Source organism: Amblyomma americanum, chromosome 7 (genome assembly GCF_052857255.1).
Source record: "Amblyomma americanum isolate KBUSLIRL-KWMA chromosome 7, ASM5285725v1, whole genome shotgun sequence".
Taxonomy (NCBI): Eukaryota; Metazoa; Arthropoda; class Arachnida; order Ixodida; family Ixodidae; genus Amblyomma; species Amblyomma americanum.
In genome coordinates, this window is record NC_135503.1 from 34,549,526 (window position 1) to 34,567,499 (window position 17,974).

Below are 17,974 nucleotides of genomic sequence, written 5' to 3' on the forward strand. Positions count from 1 at the left end.
CGCCTGGTGATATGTCTGGCGTTTTCGTGATTTTTTTTGTGGTAGTCTAGAAGATAACACTAACTGGATTTTGTAAAATGCAAATTTAGTGCACAGTTTACTACCCCGCTCTGAACCGAAGTATAAACACGGTTACTTAGGCCGACCTCCATTCGAGTGTTCTCATCAATGCGATCCCACTTTCTTGAGCAGCGCTTTAATTCCGGAAACGCTACAGGCTGGCATGTCGTACGCAAACAGTGTTTGCGTGGACTTACAGCATGCCACTGGTTCAGGTGCCGGAAAACTAGGCTCTTCCGGAGCTAAGTTTCGTTCCCCGCTGAGTGATGGGATTTAAGCGTGGCAGTGTAGTGCCACCGGTGCGTATGAACTATCGTTTGAGATTTTACTTCACGGCACCTGGCCGAATGTCCACACAGGATTCTGAGAGAGAGAGAGACTCTCTAATGAAGAAACAGAATTTAGCCGGCGTTTCAATATCGCTGGCATGCTACTCTGCGTAGGGAGGGGAATTTGGGAGATAAAGACTGAAGGAGAGCAGCGTGGAAGAGGTGGAAAAAAAACGAAGATAAAATGCAGCCATGAAATGGGTACTAAGGATGCAGTGGCGAGTATTGATGTAACCTATGGAATGATGGAGTGCATAGTCCGACGAATGGGTTGACGAAGTTCACTGCAAGAAGAATGCATGAAGGTAACCTTCAAGTGAATTTAGAGCTTATCGAGATGTGCAATGTCTTTTAAATATGTAAAAAGAAAGTTCATTGCAAGTCTCTGTTGCCTGAAGCAGGCTAAGGGGCCTAAAACTTTGTCCATTGTTAGGGGCACTGGGCAGAGCTTCTGCATGCAATGTTCATAGTACGCACGCTCGTTAGCATACGCAGGGCACTCAAGCAGGATATGTTCCACAGTTTCTATCAAAGTACAGTTTTCACAATGCGGACTGTTCATTTGTCCAAAACGGTATCGCAGGCCATTTGTATATGCAGCATTCAGACGAAGTCGGTGATAAAGTGTTTCGAGTTGTCGAGGAATTCTGGGTGAGAGTCTTGATCTAAGATGTGGATCGATTGACAAAAAAAACGGATTCTGCTCCTGAGTGTTTTCGCACGTATGTGTCCTCCAGGCCAAATTTCCTGTTTCTGGGCTATCGCCGCCGAGACGAAATAAGCGAAATGATGCTCTCACCGCTGGTGGATAAGAAAATCCGGTCATGTGGTTTCCTATACTATATTTCTCCATGAAACTTCATACAGCTGATTGAGGAGAAATTCAGCGATCTAATCGGCTGCCTCCTGGCACCGTCATTTGCTTACCTAGATGCCAACATCCCGCCCATTTACGCGACAGATACTGCGCCATTTCCTTTCCTAAAAACTAGTTTTTATTTTTTTTTGTCACAAAAGAGGAGGGCACAAGCGTGGCTTACAGATATGTCCAGGTAAAAAAATGATGATGTCCTCCGGGAACAGAAATTCACTGGAAAAGCCTAGGACGCTCTTTTTGATGCTGAAAGAAGTTGATGCGGAAGTAAACATCTATTACAGGGATCGTTATTATTTCCTTGAAAACTAAATATGCCAGTGGCTGTCTAGCGTCAGGCATCTTTCATACTCTTTGCGTTTCAATGCCGTTTAGTCTTCCAGCTCACACTTCTCGCATTTGTCCAAGCTCCGACCACGGAGTTTCAAACTCAGGAAGCGCTTTAGCTGCCAACCTAAGTAAGACTTTGAGCTTGAAAACACAGAATGAACACTTTATGCCTTCAAGAGCGGTGACTCAACACCTCAAAGCGCCTACATGCCGGACTTAGCCTTAGATATTAAGTCGATATCTCCCTCCTTTAAGCGGTCCTCTTCAGGAAGCATGTTTATTACTCCTTGCCCGCCGGTTAGCAATCGTAGAATCAAGAAAGGACTCTTCATAAACGGCCCAAACGGCGGTATTAAGGCGGAAAGCCAGAAAGGGGGAACATTAATGGCTGGTTATTATAAGCCAAAGTTACTGAGTCAGCGACGGATGCGTCAGATCAGTGTTCGCGGCATATATACATAGTGTCAAGCTGTGAAGCTTGACACTATGCACTGAAGCAGAAATGCAAAAGCTAGCTACGTTCGGACTTCTCTTCATTATCCTATGGTAACCTTCCAATACTTGATCGTCAGCGTTTTATACAAACAACATGTCTCCGTTGCAAAACGTAGGGAAAATCATGTCTTGTGCGTTCAGATTGTGTGAAAACGATTGGACTTGCATCCCTTTAGATTTTTAAGTTGCAAGGCCTTTGCGCCTTTTTTATTTGAGCGGAAGCTCTACTCCCATGCAAAACCTCAAGGTCATGTCGCTCCGAAGAATGACCTTCAAGCGGCGGAGTGAGGAGTGTGGCTGTGACGTCATACCATGTGACTCGCTGCGCCTCGGCGCAGCTGTGGCGCGCGGAGCCGGGGGCGCTCGCCTTCGCAACTGCGTTGAACAACGTGATTCAACGCTCATCTCGCAGTTGCGCTGAACCACGTGACTCTCCGTTCATCTAATAAGATAATAAAAAGCGCGAAGCGTTGCTTGACGTTCGCAGATAGCCATGGAGGAGTCGCGCGCTGTAACCATTGCTTCGGCTGTGTATCGTAGACGGATGATTGAATCGGATGATTCTTATGATCAAGAACGTCGACAGGGCGCGTTGGCGAAGGATAGAGCGAGGAAAGGTTAAACCACATGTAAACGGTGTCTGGCCATGCTTAATCGAGCTTCCGCTCTTTAAGCTATAGAACTCCAAACACAAATACTCCCATATGGGAGTAAAAAGGGTGTAAACTGTCCTCTAGCGCACACGCTTTTATAAAACGGCGTGCGCTAGAGGACAGTTTTACTACCTTTTTACTCCTTTTGTTTAGAGTGTACGTTCAGCCGGCTCGAACTCCAGCCGATTTTTTTCATCTCGCTAAACTCTACCCTAGTCAGTTTAAACCGTATCCTATCCATAGGTTATTTCAGTGTTAAGTCACCTTTTAGTGCTAATAGCGCGTACGATTTCACGTCCCCCGTCCTGCAGGGTTGCTCGCTGCAAACGTATACCACTGCGTATAGAACTAGTTTGACCTTCTAAACAGAACCTGCGCTGAAAACGCTTTTTCGCGCGCATATAGCTCGGCTATCACATGCCATACCAGACGACGGGAACAAAAAAAAATGCATCGGTTTTGAACCGACCGACTAAGGGCCGACAGTTGTATCGTTTGTCTTAGTTGAAGCAACTTCCGAGAAATGCGTCACCTGCAAGCCACTGAGTGTGGGCGTCCTTCACTCGGCCCGCCCCGGGACAACGCTACACAGACTCTGCGAACGGAGGCAGAAGAAGGTAGAATAAGGCGCGTGCGCCGCCCTCCCATCCGCAACCCCGGCTGCCATTGCAACAGAGGACAAGAACAACCGTGGCTGCCTCGCGAGACTATAGCTCGAGCCGAGATTCCCAGAGCCAGCCGCGCTGTCCCATCCGTCGCCGGCTTTGGGGCCCCACAACCCTATAACGTGTCCAGCAGCAGCCCAGTTTCGAGCAGTCTTCACCCTTCAGCCCTCAGCAGTAGCAGCAGTGCGGTCCCTCAGCTTTCCAGCTGAGCCTCGGCACCATGGCGAGCAACGCGGCTGCATCAGCTCACGGGTCACCCTTATCTCCTGGCTCGCCTGCAACGCCTGGATCACCTGCAAGAGCTTCACCTCGCAGGAGAGCCAAGCGCCCCAAGCCTCACCCGATGAGACACAAGGTACACTCACGACGGAGATTTCTCAGGCGCAAGCGCCTGCGTCCGGCGCCTTTAGAGTGTTTCGCTAGCCGCCAGCCAATTGGGCCTTTGCATGCTAAAGCTTTAGTCCTTTAGTCACGTCCTCGGAGGCCTTGCATACTTGACGTGACAGCGGAAGCGGCTGTTGCAGATATGTTCTTGGCGATGCGATCAAGGTGCAGCCGCTTGTTTGGGGAAAACGTCCGCGGCTGGCGAGAGGGCTTCGCACCGTGCGCCATTGCTGCGATCGTCTGAGATAGCATTGCCTTTGGATAATAACTTTCTGCATTTTTTTCTGCGCAGCACACACCTTGTGTATCAGCCTTCAAAAAAAAAAGTGGCACAGAACATTCGCGAGTTTTTTGGAAACAGCGTTCCGCGACAATGCCTGCTGCGAACCCCGGCAGCAAATTCGGCTTATATTCTTGTTGCTCCTGCTCAACACATCGTCACAAACGTTATTAAGGCGATCTTGGAGTTAACGTAGATGAATTGATCGGTTCAGCTTAGGTTGAGGTTTTTAGTGATGACCGACAAAACTAAAGTAATGTTCAGTAGTCTGAGGAGCGACCAACAGTTTAAGATTGGTATTGAGATATAGGGAGTAATGAGGGAGTGCATATAATATGGGGCGAGGAGTGATTGTGGATCCGTATCATAACGAAATAAATCGCCAGTAGAATAAGACTCGCAAGCTGCGAACAGCACGTTGCCGATTTGTCTAAAAAATGTGGTACAGTTTTAATGTAGTGAAAGTGAGTAAACGTGCGGAAGTATGTGTTCATTCTTCGCCTCTTCTTTCCGCCATCTATCTGCATGTGCACGCAATCGCGTTTTTCGCTCTTCATCTCCACACCCTCTCTCCACTCGGGCGCGATGCCCTCCTCCCATTGGCTACAGCTTGCGTGACGCTCCTCCGAACTAACCCGAGTTTCCTCCTATTGGCTGCTTCTTGCACGACGCTCCTCCGAACTTACCCGAGCTTCCTCCCATTGGCTGCTTCTTGCACGACGCTCCTCCGAACTTACCCGAGCTTCCTCCCATTGGCTGCTTCTTGCACGACGCTGCTCCGAACTTACCCCAGCTTCCTCCCATTGGCTGTTTCTTGCACGACGCTCCTCCGAACTTACCCCAGCTTCCTCCCATTGGCTGCTTCTTGCACGACGCTCCTCCGAACTTACCCGAGCTTCCTCCCATTGGCTGCTTCTTGCATGACGCTCCTCCGAACTTACCCCAGCTTCTTCCCATTGGCTGCATCTTGCACGACGCTCCTCCGAACTTACCCGAGCTTAACCGAGTTACTCCGAGGCATTCACACAAGATTCTTGGTTGGGTTTGACACTGCTAAGTAGTTCTTTCTCATTAAAACAGAAGTGAACTGTTGTATCGCGCCAGTACTCGCCTATGTGGCCGAAAGATGGAGGGTAACGAGAAGGCTCGGACAGCCCAACGTGTTATGGAAAGTAAAATGACAGGGGCAACAGTGAGAGAGGAAAGGAGAGCAACCTGGATTAGAGTCCACACAAGTTAGCCGAAGTCAGGAAGAAAAAGAGTGAGCGTTTGCAGTCATGCCAAACTTAGCCGGGGCGGCCCGAAAGTCGGATGGAGAAATGTGATTAGATTGGCTGCTCGGGGTGGGTGGCAACGGTTAGCGTAAAGACAAGAATGACCGTGGAGAGCATTATAGGAGAAGACGTTACACTGTAGTGGATGTCATGCACCGGGGATAATAAGACATAGAGTCGTGAATAGCAGCTTAGCAGTGTCTCTCGAGAGGAAAGCGTACAACGGTTGCGTCGTGCCAGTACTCATCCGTGGGGCAAAGATTCGGAGGCTAACGAAAGGGGTTGAAATTAAAGCGAGGAGAGAACAGCGAGGTAAGGAAAGGAAAAGGTAAGGGTAACGTTAAGCGACAGCAGGGGGCACGGTGGGCTAGTGAACAAAAACGATTATGGTATCCTAGCTGAAATTGAGAAGAAATGGGTGTGGGTACGCAGGGTATGCAGTGCAGAGAGGAGATAACCGGTCGTCGCTCAGGGTAAAAGAATGGCTTCCATTGGAAGGCGAATGTCATGTGCGGTCGTTGCTATAAGAAGTTGTGGGAACAGGGTGGGCGGAGGCTAGTGCCCTATATGGCTAATTGGGGGGGGGGGGGGGGGGGGTATGTCTAACGCCTTTGACCTCAGTGACCGTAGTTGAGCTGATGACAAGCCCTGCAAAGTGCAGTCACCGGCCCAACGCTGCTAATGTTCCCATTTCGCTGCATTTAAGCGAAATGGTCCAGTGAGGTTGCGACCCGTTAAGGTTAACTGGACAGTAGCGCTTACTGATCCGCACGTTGACATTACATTCTCTCTCAAATTTATGCTGACTCGTATAAGGATGCAGGATAAATTACTGGATTTCTCTTTCCCCAACCATGGCTGCAACTTGCATTAAGCGGGTAAGAGTCCATACTGCGAACGATATGGCACCGCAGTGGACCCGTGAAATTGTATAAAAAAACCCTGCTCTTTCTAGCGAGCGCAACGCGAGTCTAGGTGCTTCGAAAAACACGCATTCTGCTCCCACTAATGATCATCGAATGAAACCGGTCTTCATTTATTATTGCGGAATCACTGTTCCGATGGGTGAACTCTGAGCAAGATCTTGCGATGTATATGCAATGTGTGTGCGTTTGTGCCAAATAAATAAAGAAATAAAATAAATATTGCCGCGCGACCGGGTTTCGAAACCGCGGCTTCGCTGGCCACAGCCGATCAAGCCTCGTGTTAAACTGCAACACACTCTCGCGCTCTGCACTGCACGTCGTCGTCTTCAACTAATACTGGTATCGAACTAATATCGTCCCCAGACGTGCCGACAACCCAGCAATGCAAAATTATTAGCCAACCAGGCTAAACACATGCTTTAGCATGACTACTCGGTTTAGCTACGTTAATACCCTACCACTTGTTTTTTTTTTTTTTGTGCTAGCGCAGATGCTCATGGAAAAGCGCGAAAAGCAGCGCAAACAGGGCAAGCGACAAGACCCCATGGATTCTCCAGGCGCCGAGAGCGGTAGCAGCAAGGTGAGTACTCCCTGTTGTGAACCCTTGAATCCACCTTCAATGACTGAACGTTCTTTGTAGTTAATTGAACTTGTCGCAGTCTCTTGTCATTCCCAACTCCCGGAATACTTAATAACATTAACACTAAATTTCACGTAGCCTCCGCTTTGGCTAAATGGCTATACGGAGCTCGGCTGCTGACCTCAAGGACGCGGGTTCGATCCCGGCCGGGGCGATCGCATTTCAATTGAGGCGAAATGCCAGAGCCCCCTGAATTGTTCTACATCAGTGCAAGTTGAAGAGATCCGGGTGGTCGAAATTATCCGGAGCCCTCCACTACGGCGACCCGCCATAGCCTGAATCGTTTTCAAACGTTAAACCCCTTAAACCAAGCCACTAAATTTCGCAAGGTTAGCGGAACGATGGCGCCATCGGCCGCATAAGTTCTCAGAGCAATGCGCTTGAGACATGCTACTGAACAGTGCTGTCCAACGATAGGAACTGGCGACAGGAAATGACACAGGGGGGGACACAGGACACGATGAACGGCAGATTGGGGGAGTTGGTATCGATTCATGATAGTGCAGCAGCACAGACAAACAGGACAGGGTAGAAAATGGAACAAACAGACCGGCGCTGAACTTACAGCTGAGTTTCATTGGAAGCAAGCACGTCAATTTATACAACACTAAAACCGCGCAGATGCGCATATAGTCAACCACAGACGGTATCGTGGACAGTAAAAACCGCTTCAAAAAGCACGTGTATAAATATGGCCGAAACGCTATTAGTTTTTTACCCAAATTATAGGTCACGTAATCTATAATTTGGGTAAAAATTGCAAATCAGTGCAATGAGTCGCAAACGGCTTTCGCCTTCCCGCAGTTAAGAGATATCTAAGTGCCCCCAACAAATTTTTTTTTAGACAACGTCGCAGATTGCTCACTAACACACCCATTATTTTTCCGGATAATACGGAATGCCTCAGTCACCTCTCTGGTGCGCCGATCGGAATTTACAAACAACACTTCGGTTTGGTTTGGTTTATGAGGGTTTAACGTCCCAAAGCGACTCAGGCTATGAGGGACGCCGTAGTGAAGGGCTCCGGAAATTTCGACCGCCTGGGGTTTTAACGTGCACTGACATCGCACAGTACACGGGCCTCTAGAATTTCGCCTCCATCGAAATTCGACCGCCGCGGCCGGGATCGAACCCGCGTCTTTCGGGCCAGCAGCCGAGCGCCATAACCACTCAGCCACCGCGGCGGCCTAAACAACACTTCGGTATTAACAAAGCACGGAGAGCAATGACAGGAAATCCAATGCTTAGCCAGGTTTGTAGCCTTCTTTCCCAAAGATTAGCGTGCACCACAAGCCGCACGTTCATGCGGACTTCAGAAGCCAGACTGGCCGATGCGTGATCATTTTTTTCTGAACCACGATTTTCATTGGTTTAGCGTGTTTCAGGTCTTACTTCTTCCGTGCGTCTTTGTCGCTAGTCGGGATGCTTGAAATGACGAATAACCTACCGGCTAATAATAATTAGCTCTTTGACATTTTTTATTTCAGTCGCCCGAGAGGAAGAAGGGGCAAGGTATCACTTCGTCACCTGTCGGCACGCCGGTAAGGTATCGACACGGAGCGTGCTCTATTTATTCGTCGGCGCTGGTCAAAAGGGACTGCGGTAGTGCGATCATTTGGCTACCTCGAGGCGAGGGAGTAGAAGTAAATCCGAACTGGAAGCATGTTCAATTGACGCAAAGAGACTTCGCTGGAAAGCCTAGGTTAAATATTCATTCGTGCTTGCTCTGCGCGGTCTTTTCAACATTTGATCATGTAGTGAAAAACATAAATCGAAGTGGCTAAGACACACATCAGAAGAGCCGCGTTCGGCAGTTGGTGCTTATTGATGGCAGGAGACAGCGCTTGCACATGAGATGCGCGGTCAGTGGCGAGCGTCTGCTGCCATGCGCCTTCTGCTTTTGTAAAGGGCGACAATTGGTTTTTAGTGAAAGAGAGTGAAGTTGGGCTAGTTTGTTCATTGCGTAAAATACTGCGGCCTTCGTGTCGTTTTCCTTTTTCATCCCTTTAACTTCCGCCAGCTGAGCTGGATAAAAGATTTTCGTTAGCCGATGTAATAAACTACAACTCGTGCTGGCAGTTTCCGGAGTTTGAGGATTTCACAACCTACTAACACGAACTCGCCAATTAAGAGCCGATTGCACGCGGCGTCCGTGTGGTGATCGGCTCGTGCACAGTCGGTGCCTCGAAATAAGGCGAACGAAGTTTTAGTCCATCTTGCCGCTGATTGAGCAACAAACTTAATCAGAGGAGTCAGAGGCATCGAACAATTGCATGCTTCTTGATGCTGTGCTGTGTGATGTCAGTGCACGTTAAAGGTCCTCAGGTGGTCGAAATTATTCCGGAGCCCTCCACTACGGCACTTCTTTCTTCCTCTATTCCTTCACTCCCTCCTTTATTCCTTCCCTTACGGCGCGGTTCAGGTGTCCTCTGAGATGTGAGACATACTGCGCCATTTCCTTTCCCCAAAAACCAATTATTATTATTGATGCTGTGAAAAAAAAAATTATGTAGGGCACTTAAATCTACTTACGTGCTTTCCATTGTTTTTATTTTTTGTGTATTAATTTTTCTGTTCCTTTTTAATGACACACCTTCTCATTAGCATACAGTCGGAAGACAATGCATACACTAGGTTGACCTCTGTTAGCCAAGAAGCAACGCGGTTTTATGGTCTATGGGCTACGTGCTCGCTTCGCAGTCTGAAAGTACTGAGTTCAATTTCACGCACCTCCAGGAAAAAATTAATTTCTATTTAATACCACGATGACGTCATCTGGGATTCTTGCGACCTTTGCTTCTGGTCAACGCCGACGCTGGGTTTCGATGATGAACCGTCTCTTGCTTTCGAATTAAAAATGGGGATTCACAGAAAGCGTTAGTGTTTCTGGGGTCCGCACGGCAGAAAGTTTCTGGCAGTAGCAAGAAACGAAATCTAAAAAAAAGTGCTTCCAGTGCAGAAAACGGGACAGAAGCTTCAGAGAATGGTCCGAATTTTCGTGTGCGCTGCAAGAATTATTTGTTACAATTTTAGAAACCTTGAAGCGGGTGATGGTTTGAGGGGGCGATCGCTATCATTTGGCGACAGTGAAAGCTCTCTCTAACAAGGAGTGTGTATCAAGAATTCATATGGCAGAGGGCAATGCATTTGAGAAAACGGTAGTTACAAAAGAGCCTGACAAAACCGTGGGTCGAGCTTAACTTTAGTAACTTTAGTACACCGTGCTAGCGCGTTAGCCGTCAGACCAATCTGGATGCCATCAAATGACCCCGTGGACTTGCTGCGCTGGGTAGAAGTGCTTACTAAATGCCGCTAACAAATTTATTCCTTTCTTTAATGATGAATGCCATGTTTATTTGTGAGCTTACGACTATAACAGAAAGAGGCCAATAATCTAATATTGCTAAGCCTGAGAACCCGCGAGGAGGAAATACATATACGAATAGGCCCCAGCAAAACTGCAGTGGCTGATTGGTCAAGCGTTTAACCGACATTGGTGGTCCGTTGAATCGCTGACCTGCGCGGTCCACGCCGCGGAAACTTTTGCGCTACAGGCAAAAGTGTGGCGATGCCGACGATTTTTGTAGCGGCTGAGAGAGTAACAGAGTGGTTTCGTGTGTGGGCCAAGAACAGTTTATGACGTAGGTAAACAAGCTAACGTGACCGACTTGTCTGGTTACCTAATAAACGGAATCAATACAAAGTGAAAGTGTTAGCGCAATACGTCATATATCCAAAAAAGTTTTGCGTAGCTACGGTATATATAGGATAGTGTAAGGACCTCAAGGCCCAAAGAGACAAGAAAACGGGAAGACAGGGAACCATTCGCTTTCAAAACAGACAAAAGCAGCGGCTTGCTGGGAATATCTGTCACATAGGAGGAGATTGATGGTTTACAAGGAGTAGTAAAGAGAGTAGGTGACGACTCTAGAACAATAATGTGGTGTGGAGTCTAGGAGGGATAACGTAAAGGTCTATAATTTGGCAAGGTAATGGCAGCTACTACGCTATAGCAGGGAACCTCAAAAAATCCCACTGACCCGACTCTCAGTGCAAAGTTATGACGATTAAAAGAGACTTGCTTCAGGTGTGCTTATCCTCGGTATTGTGAAGCACTCGTCCCTTATGCTTAGGTCAATTTTCGCAGTGCTTCGCAAGGTTCGCAGTGGCGTCAGTTATTTTCTCTCACTTGCAGGGTCTCTCGAAATCAGCAAATGCGAGGCGTACCCGATCCAACTTGGTGCCCGTGCTGGTCACAATCCTCACAGCGGGCCTCTTCTTCGCTTGCTTGTCAATAGTTATAGGATGGATATCGCACTCCCCAAGAGTAGGGGTATGCTCCAAGCCTGCATGCATAATGCACGCCAACGAGCTGAAAAGCGCCATGAACACGGCGGTGAAACCGTGCGCCAACTTCTACAGCTTCGTGTGCGGTTCCTGGAAGCCCACCGGAAAACGTTCCGTGATTGAGAGAATCTACGCCAACTCGCGAGACATCGCCATTCGAGAACTGGAGGGAGATCCCAGGGATGTCCCGGTTCCGCTAGCGCCGCGGTACTTCCAAAGCTGTATGGCCAACCGTTCCGAAGATTTGCTTAAGAGCGAGATCGAGAAATTCAAGAGCTTCAAGAAGGGCCTTGGCCTTAAGTGGCCCGAAGAATGGCCAGAGACCGGCCAGCTGGTCCAGGCCCCGTTGAAGATCCTGCTTAATTTGACGGTGAACTGGAACATCAACCTGCTGATCAAAGTACGCGCTATGCCCCCTTACAGGAACCGACACAAGTCGGTCTACATCAGCCGCGGCGATTGGTACAGGTCGTTAGACAGGACGGACGAGCAGTTTACGGCAATCGTCAAGGAGCACTGCGACTACCTGGGAGTGCCTCCGCCGGATGACCTCCTGGAGCTGAAGGCGCACCTCCAAGCTATCACCAGCGAGACTCTTACGTTCACGTCAGACGCCAGGGAGGAGCAGAAGCGGACGCTGAGGGATATCAACCAGAACACAGTCTCTCGGAGGGATCGTTGGTTGCAATACCTGAATGAGATTTTTCGTCCTCAGTTCACCTGGAATCCAGATGATGTTGTGCTGATCCAGCACCCGGGCATACTTACCCGTCTCAACCGCTTGCTAGAAAAGATGCCAGAAGGATCTTTTCGGATGGCGCTTTCCTGGGTGTTCATCCGCATGTACATGTGGATAGTCATTGGCAAGCCAGAGTTGCGGGTGAAGGGAGACGCGAATGTACTCCAGACCTTCAGGAAGCAAACGTGCTTGTCACACGTGGAGAGCACGTTCGGTCTGGTAGCGTCGGCAAGCCACATCTACGAGCGCTTCACAAGGAAAATGCGCGAAAATTTAGCGGACGTTTTCGACATGCTCAGGGAGCATATTAAGATCAGTTTCACAAGCACCTCGTGGATCGACGATTTAGTCAAGAAAAAGTCCCACGAAAAGCTAGACGGCATGTGGGAGAGAGTGTTGCCCGACAATCGTTTCTTTTCCAACTACAGCCTTGCCTCGCTCTACAGGAACTTCCCAGAGGTCGGCGACTCCTTCATGGACAACGTCGTCAACATAGCCAAGGAGTTCCGAAAGACTTTGGCCAGGGATGATTACGTGAGCATCTTCAGCAAGCGCCTGGGTAGTGGCCGCGTTAAAAGCCGCTACAGCTACTACTACAACAGCGTGTCCATGGACGTTGGCGCCCTGGAACCTCCGATGCTGTACGCTGATGGCACGCTTGCCATGATCTACGGCTCCCTGGGGACAAGTCTTGCGGCCTCAATGGTCCGGTCTTTTGATCAGCGCGGAATTCTTTTCAACGATAAAGGCGAGGAGAGCCCCTGGTGGACCGCGGGGCACGAGGAATACGACAAGCGCATTAAGTGCGACCTGGGAGGCGCTGCCGACGGACACTCGCCTCCGGATGCTTCACCGTCAGGCACGTTCACTAACCCTCTTTCGTCGCTGGTGCCGGCATTAAGCGCTACGTACCTGGCGTACCGAAAGGCTATTAAGAATGAAGGCCTCGTGGATGTGTTCGCGCTGCAGGGTCTCGACACTTACAGCGACGACCAGGTGTTCTTTATGACGTACTGCTTAATGACGTGCGCCACGGATACCAACGGCGACGAGTGCAATGTGCCTCTGCGTCACTTGCGCAAGTTCGCCACCGTCTTTGGCTGCAGCACTGGTGACGGCATGAATCCGAGCGAGAAGTGCACGTTCTTCGACTGACCCCGTTTCTTCTGCTCTCCTTTTGTGTCTAAATATTTTTCTTGTAGCCATTTTGTAATTCCGCTTTTATTTTGCTCTTTATGTGTATCTCCGTCGCTCCTTAGCCCACTTCGCTTCTTTGACATCTCTGCTCCACTGATGGTTTTCTGACAGAGCTCAATGTAACGCGCGGCTGTCTTGTTCTTAGCTGGTGCCTGTTTTGCATGATGTAGACTACGTATACTTCTGGGCTGCCAGCGGTTTTTGTAGCACCATCTATACGCTTGACTGTCCAGGAGCTACAAGCTCGCTCCTTGATGTGTTTTCCCTCCGTAAAATTGAACAAATTTTCGTTAGAGCATTACATATTTAGTTTTGCGAATGTGTTTCCACGCGTTTCAGCCGTTAACAGGCCTTTGTGTGAAGGATCAATTTGTGGCAGGTAAATTTTGTTAAAGCGGCATAAAGGCGCACGATTGTTTGCGGAACAGTAGTGCGTTAGGCGGGCATATATTTGAGACAACCTGAGCACGGTGTTCAAGCACTTCTAAAGTTCCATGAACTGCCTATAGACTGCTGCACGCAACCGTTTTGGCCAGCTCTGTCAATGTCGTTTTTATTTTAATGAGAATTGAATATGCGTGTGGGTGCCAAACCCGTCGAAAGGGATTTGGTGTTTGGGAGAATTGGTAAAGAACGTAAGACGCAGGTCGTTTGGCAAGCTTCTGACAGGTTCAGCACATAGCCACGAGACAGCCACAGCAAACACATGACTGCTCCGTTGTCTTTACTTGATCGGTCCACCTTTTCTGTTAACTTTGCGTCGTCACGGCTGTGCAGCAGTTTTACACTATAACCAGTAAACAGTAGTGCTTTTTAGTGCTGTTATGTGCTGTACCGTGATCTTTTATGTTGTGTTAAACTGTATTGTGCCGCGTTGAACTTTACCGCTTTAAGTCTAAGTGTTTTGCATACTTTACTGCGCCAAGTGCTTCTTCTCTTTTGTAAGCATGGCAGCAAAAATTGGCGCCCTACAACTGCGCATCCTGAACGGACTGCGTTTATGATTTATACCCTCAGGTTGGACGTGTTTATCTGTGTTCTTCCGGATTAGATCAAGATGGTAAATGTTACTTGAGCTACTAAGATTAATTGTCGCCAATGTGTTGAGCTCGTTATAAAATAAACGCAAGCTGAGTGGTAGCACCACTAGCTCTTAAAATAAGTAATGTCAGTAGGTCTTTTAGGACCTTACCGACATAGCTAACAACGCGTTCATGCCACACAATTTCATGTTATACTAGGTCATGAGAAAATAGGATCAGGGCGGGGTACTACCTGAGTGGTTTCGTTTGATATTCTTCACCCTTCCACTAAAGTTCGTGCCACAACTTGTTCCTAGTGAAATGGATGCTATGAACAAAAGGCTATGACTCCCAGATATTTGCGGCTGGCTGGCGAGCGCTTGAGAGGATCGGTCTTGTTGAGGCCGCCGTCTAGCTCACCGTCCACTCCGCTGCGATTAAGTTTGGAACACAGCAGCTGCACAGCTCCACAAAGTGCATGACTGCATTATCCTTCGCCACTGGTAGATAACCGATCGCTGCAACGTTTCTAACAGCATGTTTCTGAGTTACAATGTGAGTAAGCTCTCGTCCTTAGTCTTTCGTCTGAATGTAAAAACAACTTTACTTGTCAAGTAGTTCTACACTTTCAATTAGAGCTCCTGTCATCACCCTGCGTTGGACGAAACCCGAGAAAGCTTGTTTGGCTTCTCTGAGTAGGTCATCACCGCGCTGATTTATGCCAACCAAGTTTGTGCATCGACGCATAAATACGTTTCCACCACAACGCAAGGAGTGAAAGTTTCCCCACATACCTTTCTTGACTACCACCTCCTCCTCCCCTTCTGTGGCAGCAGTGCACACTATTCAAAGGATGTGCCCTTGGAAACCGGCCGCCGCGGCCGAAACACTTTAAAGGACCTTCACTACGCCACTTTTTTCTCTCATTCCTTCTCTCGCTCCCACCTTGTTCCCTTCCCTCACGGCGAGGTCGAGGTGTCCACCTAGATGTGAGAGAGTTATGCGCCATTTCCTTTCCTCAAAAACCACTAATTCTGTCCACTGACCCAGCGAGTCAGTTATAACTTACACACCTTTCTTTTCCTCGAAATCAACGGAGGCTTTGGACTGCGAATAAGACAACACAGTGAAGTAGACTATTTGCTTCCTGTAAGAGGGCCCTGGTGTCTCCAAAGACTCCCGGTAACACTATCGAACCGATGACTGCAAGCGGACGAAGACCGATTATGCACGTGAGCGTTTAGACCAAAAAACTGCCCTGTTAGACACCAAACACGCAACCAGGCAGTGACTCGTGAAACGTCGAGACAGGACTGCCACTACAAACCTCTCGACCGCAAATGTCAATCAGTTTCACTAATTAATGCGCTAAGCCGGTAAGCTGAGATCTAATAATTCTTTTCGCTCTGCAAGTGCCTGTTTTTCGAAAACCAAATTCTTTCGATATTTTTTTTTTTTCAGGAGGATCAACCTACTGGCTACCTATCACCTCTATTCTCTCCCCATCAAACTTCCTTCCCTTTTGGCAGCAGGCTCTGGAAACTGAACCCAATGACGAATGAACCGCAGTCCTGCTACACGACTGTGAAGAATCGGGGGAACATTATTTGGCTGCAAAGCCGGGAACGTCTACAGTCCAGAGCCTGTTGACTCTGCCGGTTCGGCCAGCTGCGTAATGGTGCGAAAGTGTGTCACCGCCAATCCATGGCTACGAATCGGTCAGCTCTTGTGCGGATTTACTTACGCGGAGGGAGTTTAAGTGCCGCACGAGCCCGAGCTAAGAAGAGATGATCACAAATCCTAACGCTCCGTACACTACTGACATGCGGCATCGGAGAGATTTAGAAGGCAGCACATCCAGTACACGTCGTGTAATCAAACATTTACTTCAGGGTGTCAGTATCACTGCTTTATGGTTAGAGACAGGAGGAGGAGAAGGAATAACCTTATTTTAAGAAAAAAACAAAGGTCCTCAGGGCTGGGCTCCTGCTTCTCCAAGAGTCCATGGGCCTGGGCGTCACAGAGAGCTCTGTCCACTATCCAAGGGATTGCTGACACGTGTAATCATTTTTACTCGACAGAGTCTAGCGAAATACCGGTCTATTCTGCTGTTCGCTTCGCCAATGACGCCGTGCCACCGCAGTAGATGTTTGCCTCGAAGCGATTCATTGTTATCTCGGTTGTCAGCTTGTCTTTCTGAAGTATTTCAAGCACTTCCTCTTTTCATTGCATTTTTTTTTGGGGGGGGGGGGGCGCGAAGCGGACTCCGGAGGAGTCCAGAAAGCTCGATGAACGCGAGAAGTCAAAAGAATGCAAGGTTGGTCCGACCGCGGATAGTGTAAGTAGCAAGGTGAACAATTGGCTGGGAGTTTTGGTTTCTTGCCTTCTGCGCGCTTTGCCGTCGATTACGCGCGACATGCACTAATCAATATTATTCCGCGTCGCGTGTCATGGAAGGGTTCGCACTGTATAGCCACAACTGCATGCGCAAATTTATTTCAACGATCATCCCACTTGATCTGCTTCGCGCATCGAAGGCAGACAGCGCACAGTCCAGAACAGGGCGTACAAGCACGCACAAGCACAGCCTTCCTGATGACGATGACGATGAGGAGATGGTCACGCCGTTTGCAACGGACATTGCCAACTGAGGTTTTATGGGAACAGATCTGATACTAGATTCTTATGATTCAGCCCACAAAGCATCTAAAAGATGGGGACTTTTGCTGTTGACTTGTTTTCAAAGCACAACGCTCGCCGCAAAGTTGCCCGGCAATTGGTTTGCTTCGCCACCCAGCACAAAGCATAGTGGCAAAGCGCTTCCACGTTTGTTAAAGCGCGAAGATATCTCCTTATTACCGTGTTCGCTGTGGAACATCCTGGAGCCAATTTTTTACGCCTTGTTCTATAGTACCATAATTCTTCATGTTCTGACATGATGCTCGTACATTGTACAGGCGTGATGGCATACGAGGTTAGGCGGACCTCTAGCAGTGATTCTCGCAGAATGTAGTTGGCAGGTGGGCTGTGCTAGGATGGGCCCTTTATTGTTAAAGGGTTGGCGCTTTACAAATCATTGCAGTCACCCGTGAAACATCAAAATAGGCCAGCAACTCCAGACCACTCAGCCGCTGATTCCAATCAGCTTTCGCTGATTTATGTGCTAAGCCGATTAGTTAAGATCTAATAAACTTATTTTAGCTCTTGAGGCCCGCAAATAACCTTGAATATTGCATGGCCTAGCACTTGCTGGATGCGTGGTCAGTAATGTATGGGCTGCACTTATGTTTCGTTATCGAATTTTCTTCTTCCATTACAGACATGGTGAGAAAGAGTGTACTGCAGTGCTTGTAGCCGCCAATGCATTCTGCTTCTAGCAGTTTAAAATTTGTTTAGACATCCAAAAATAGACTGGCCAGCTGAACAACAGAAGTAATGCATTTGGAGAAATGAGCGCTGTGCAGACAACATGCCAACTGAATTACTCAATTAGAGGACTCACTTGCAATGAAATTATATAGAAGATAAGCAAACTTTTTCTTTGTTGGCTGCCTTGACTGATCAGTAGCTTCATCCCAAATCTTTTTTTTTATTTATACCACCATTGCTATGTGCAGCAGAATATTCTGCAGGGAGTTTTCGCCCTCTATTTCAGCTGCATCGCCAGCAGCGGCAGAACATTGCTGCTGCTTATTCGTGACGAGAGGGAAAAGATGGCAGAACGCCGCAATGTTTTTATACAAAGAAACAATCGGAACG

At 48.4% G+C, this 17,974-nt stretch overlaps 1 protein-coding gene across 1 annotated transcript; it reads left to right on the plus strand.

The window, feature by feature from the left end:
- The first annotated feature begins 3,474 nt into the window (after positions 1-3,474).
- LOC144097044 (neprilysin-1-like) lies at positions 3,475-13,946 on the plus strand. Its single transcript, XM_077629833.1, has 4 exons — positions 3,475-3,761; positions 6,761-6,850; positions 8,398-8,451; positions 11,106-13,946. Exons 1-4 carry the CDS (start codon positions 3,627-3,629, stop codon positions 13,149-13,151), a joined length of 2,325 nt encoding a protein of 774 aa, XP_077485959.1. The 5' UTR covers positions 3,475-3,626; the 3' UTR covers positions 13,152-13,946.
- Positions 13,947-17,974: the final 4,028 nt, after the last annotated feature.

What these genes read in the sequence shown, in the direction of transcription:
- LOC144097044 (XM_077629833.1), top strand. Translation starts at nt 3,627, where the DNA reads ATGGCGAGCAACGCGGCTGCATCAGCTCACGGGTCACCCTTATCTCCT. An exon ending in CTCACCCGATGAGACACAAG is followed by an intron (nt 3,762 to 6,760) that starts GTACACTCACGA and finishes GTGCTAGCGCAG; the next exon opens with ATGCTCATGGAAAAGCGCGA. An exon ending in CCGAGAGCGGTAGCAGCAAG is followed by an intron (nt 6,851 to 8,397) that starts GTGAGTACTCCC and finishes TTTTTATTTCAG; the next exon opens with TCGCCCGAGAGGAAGAAGGG.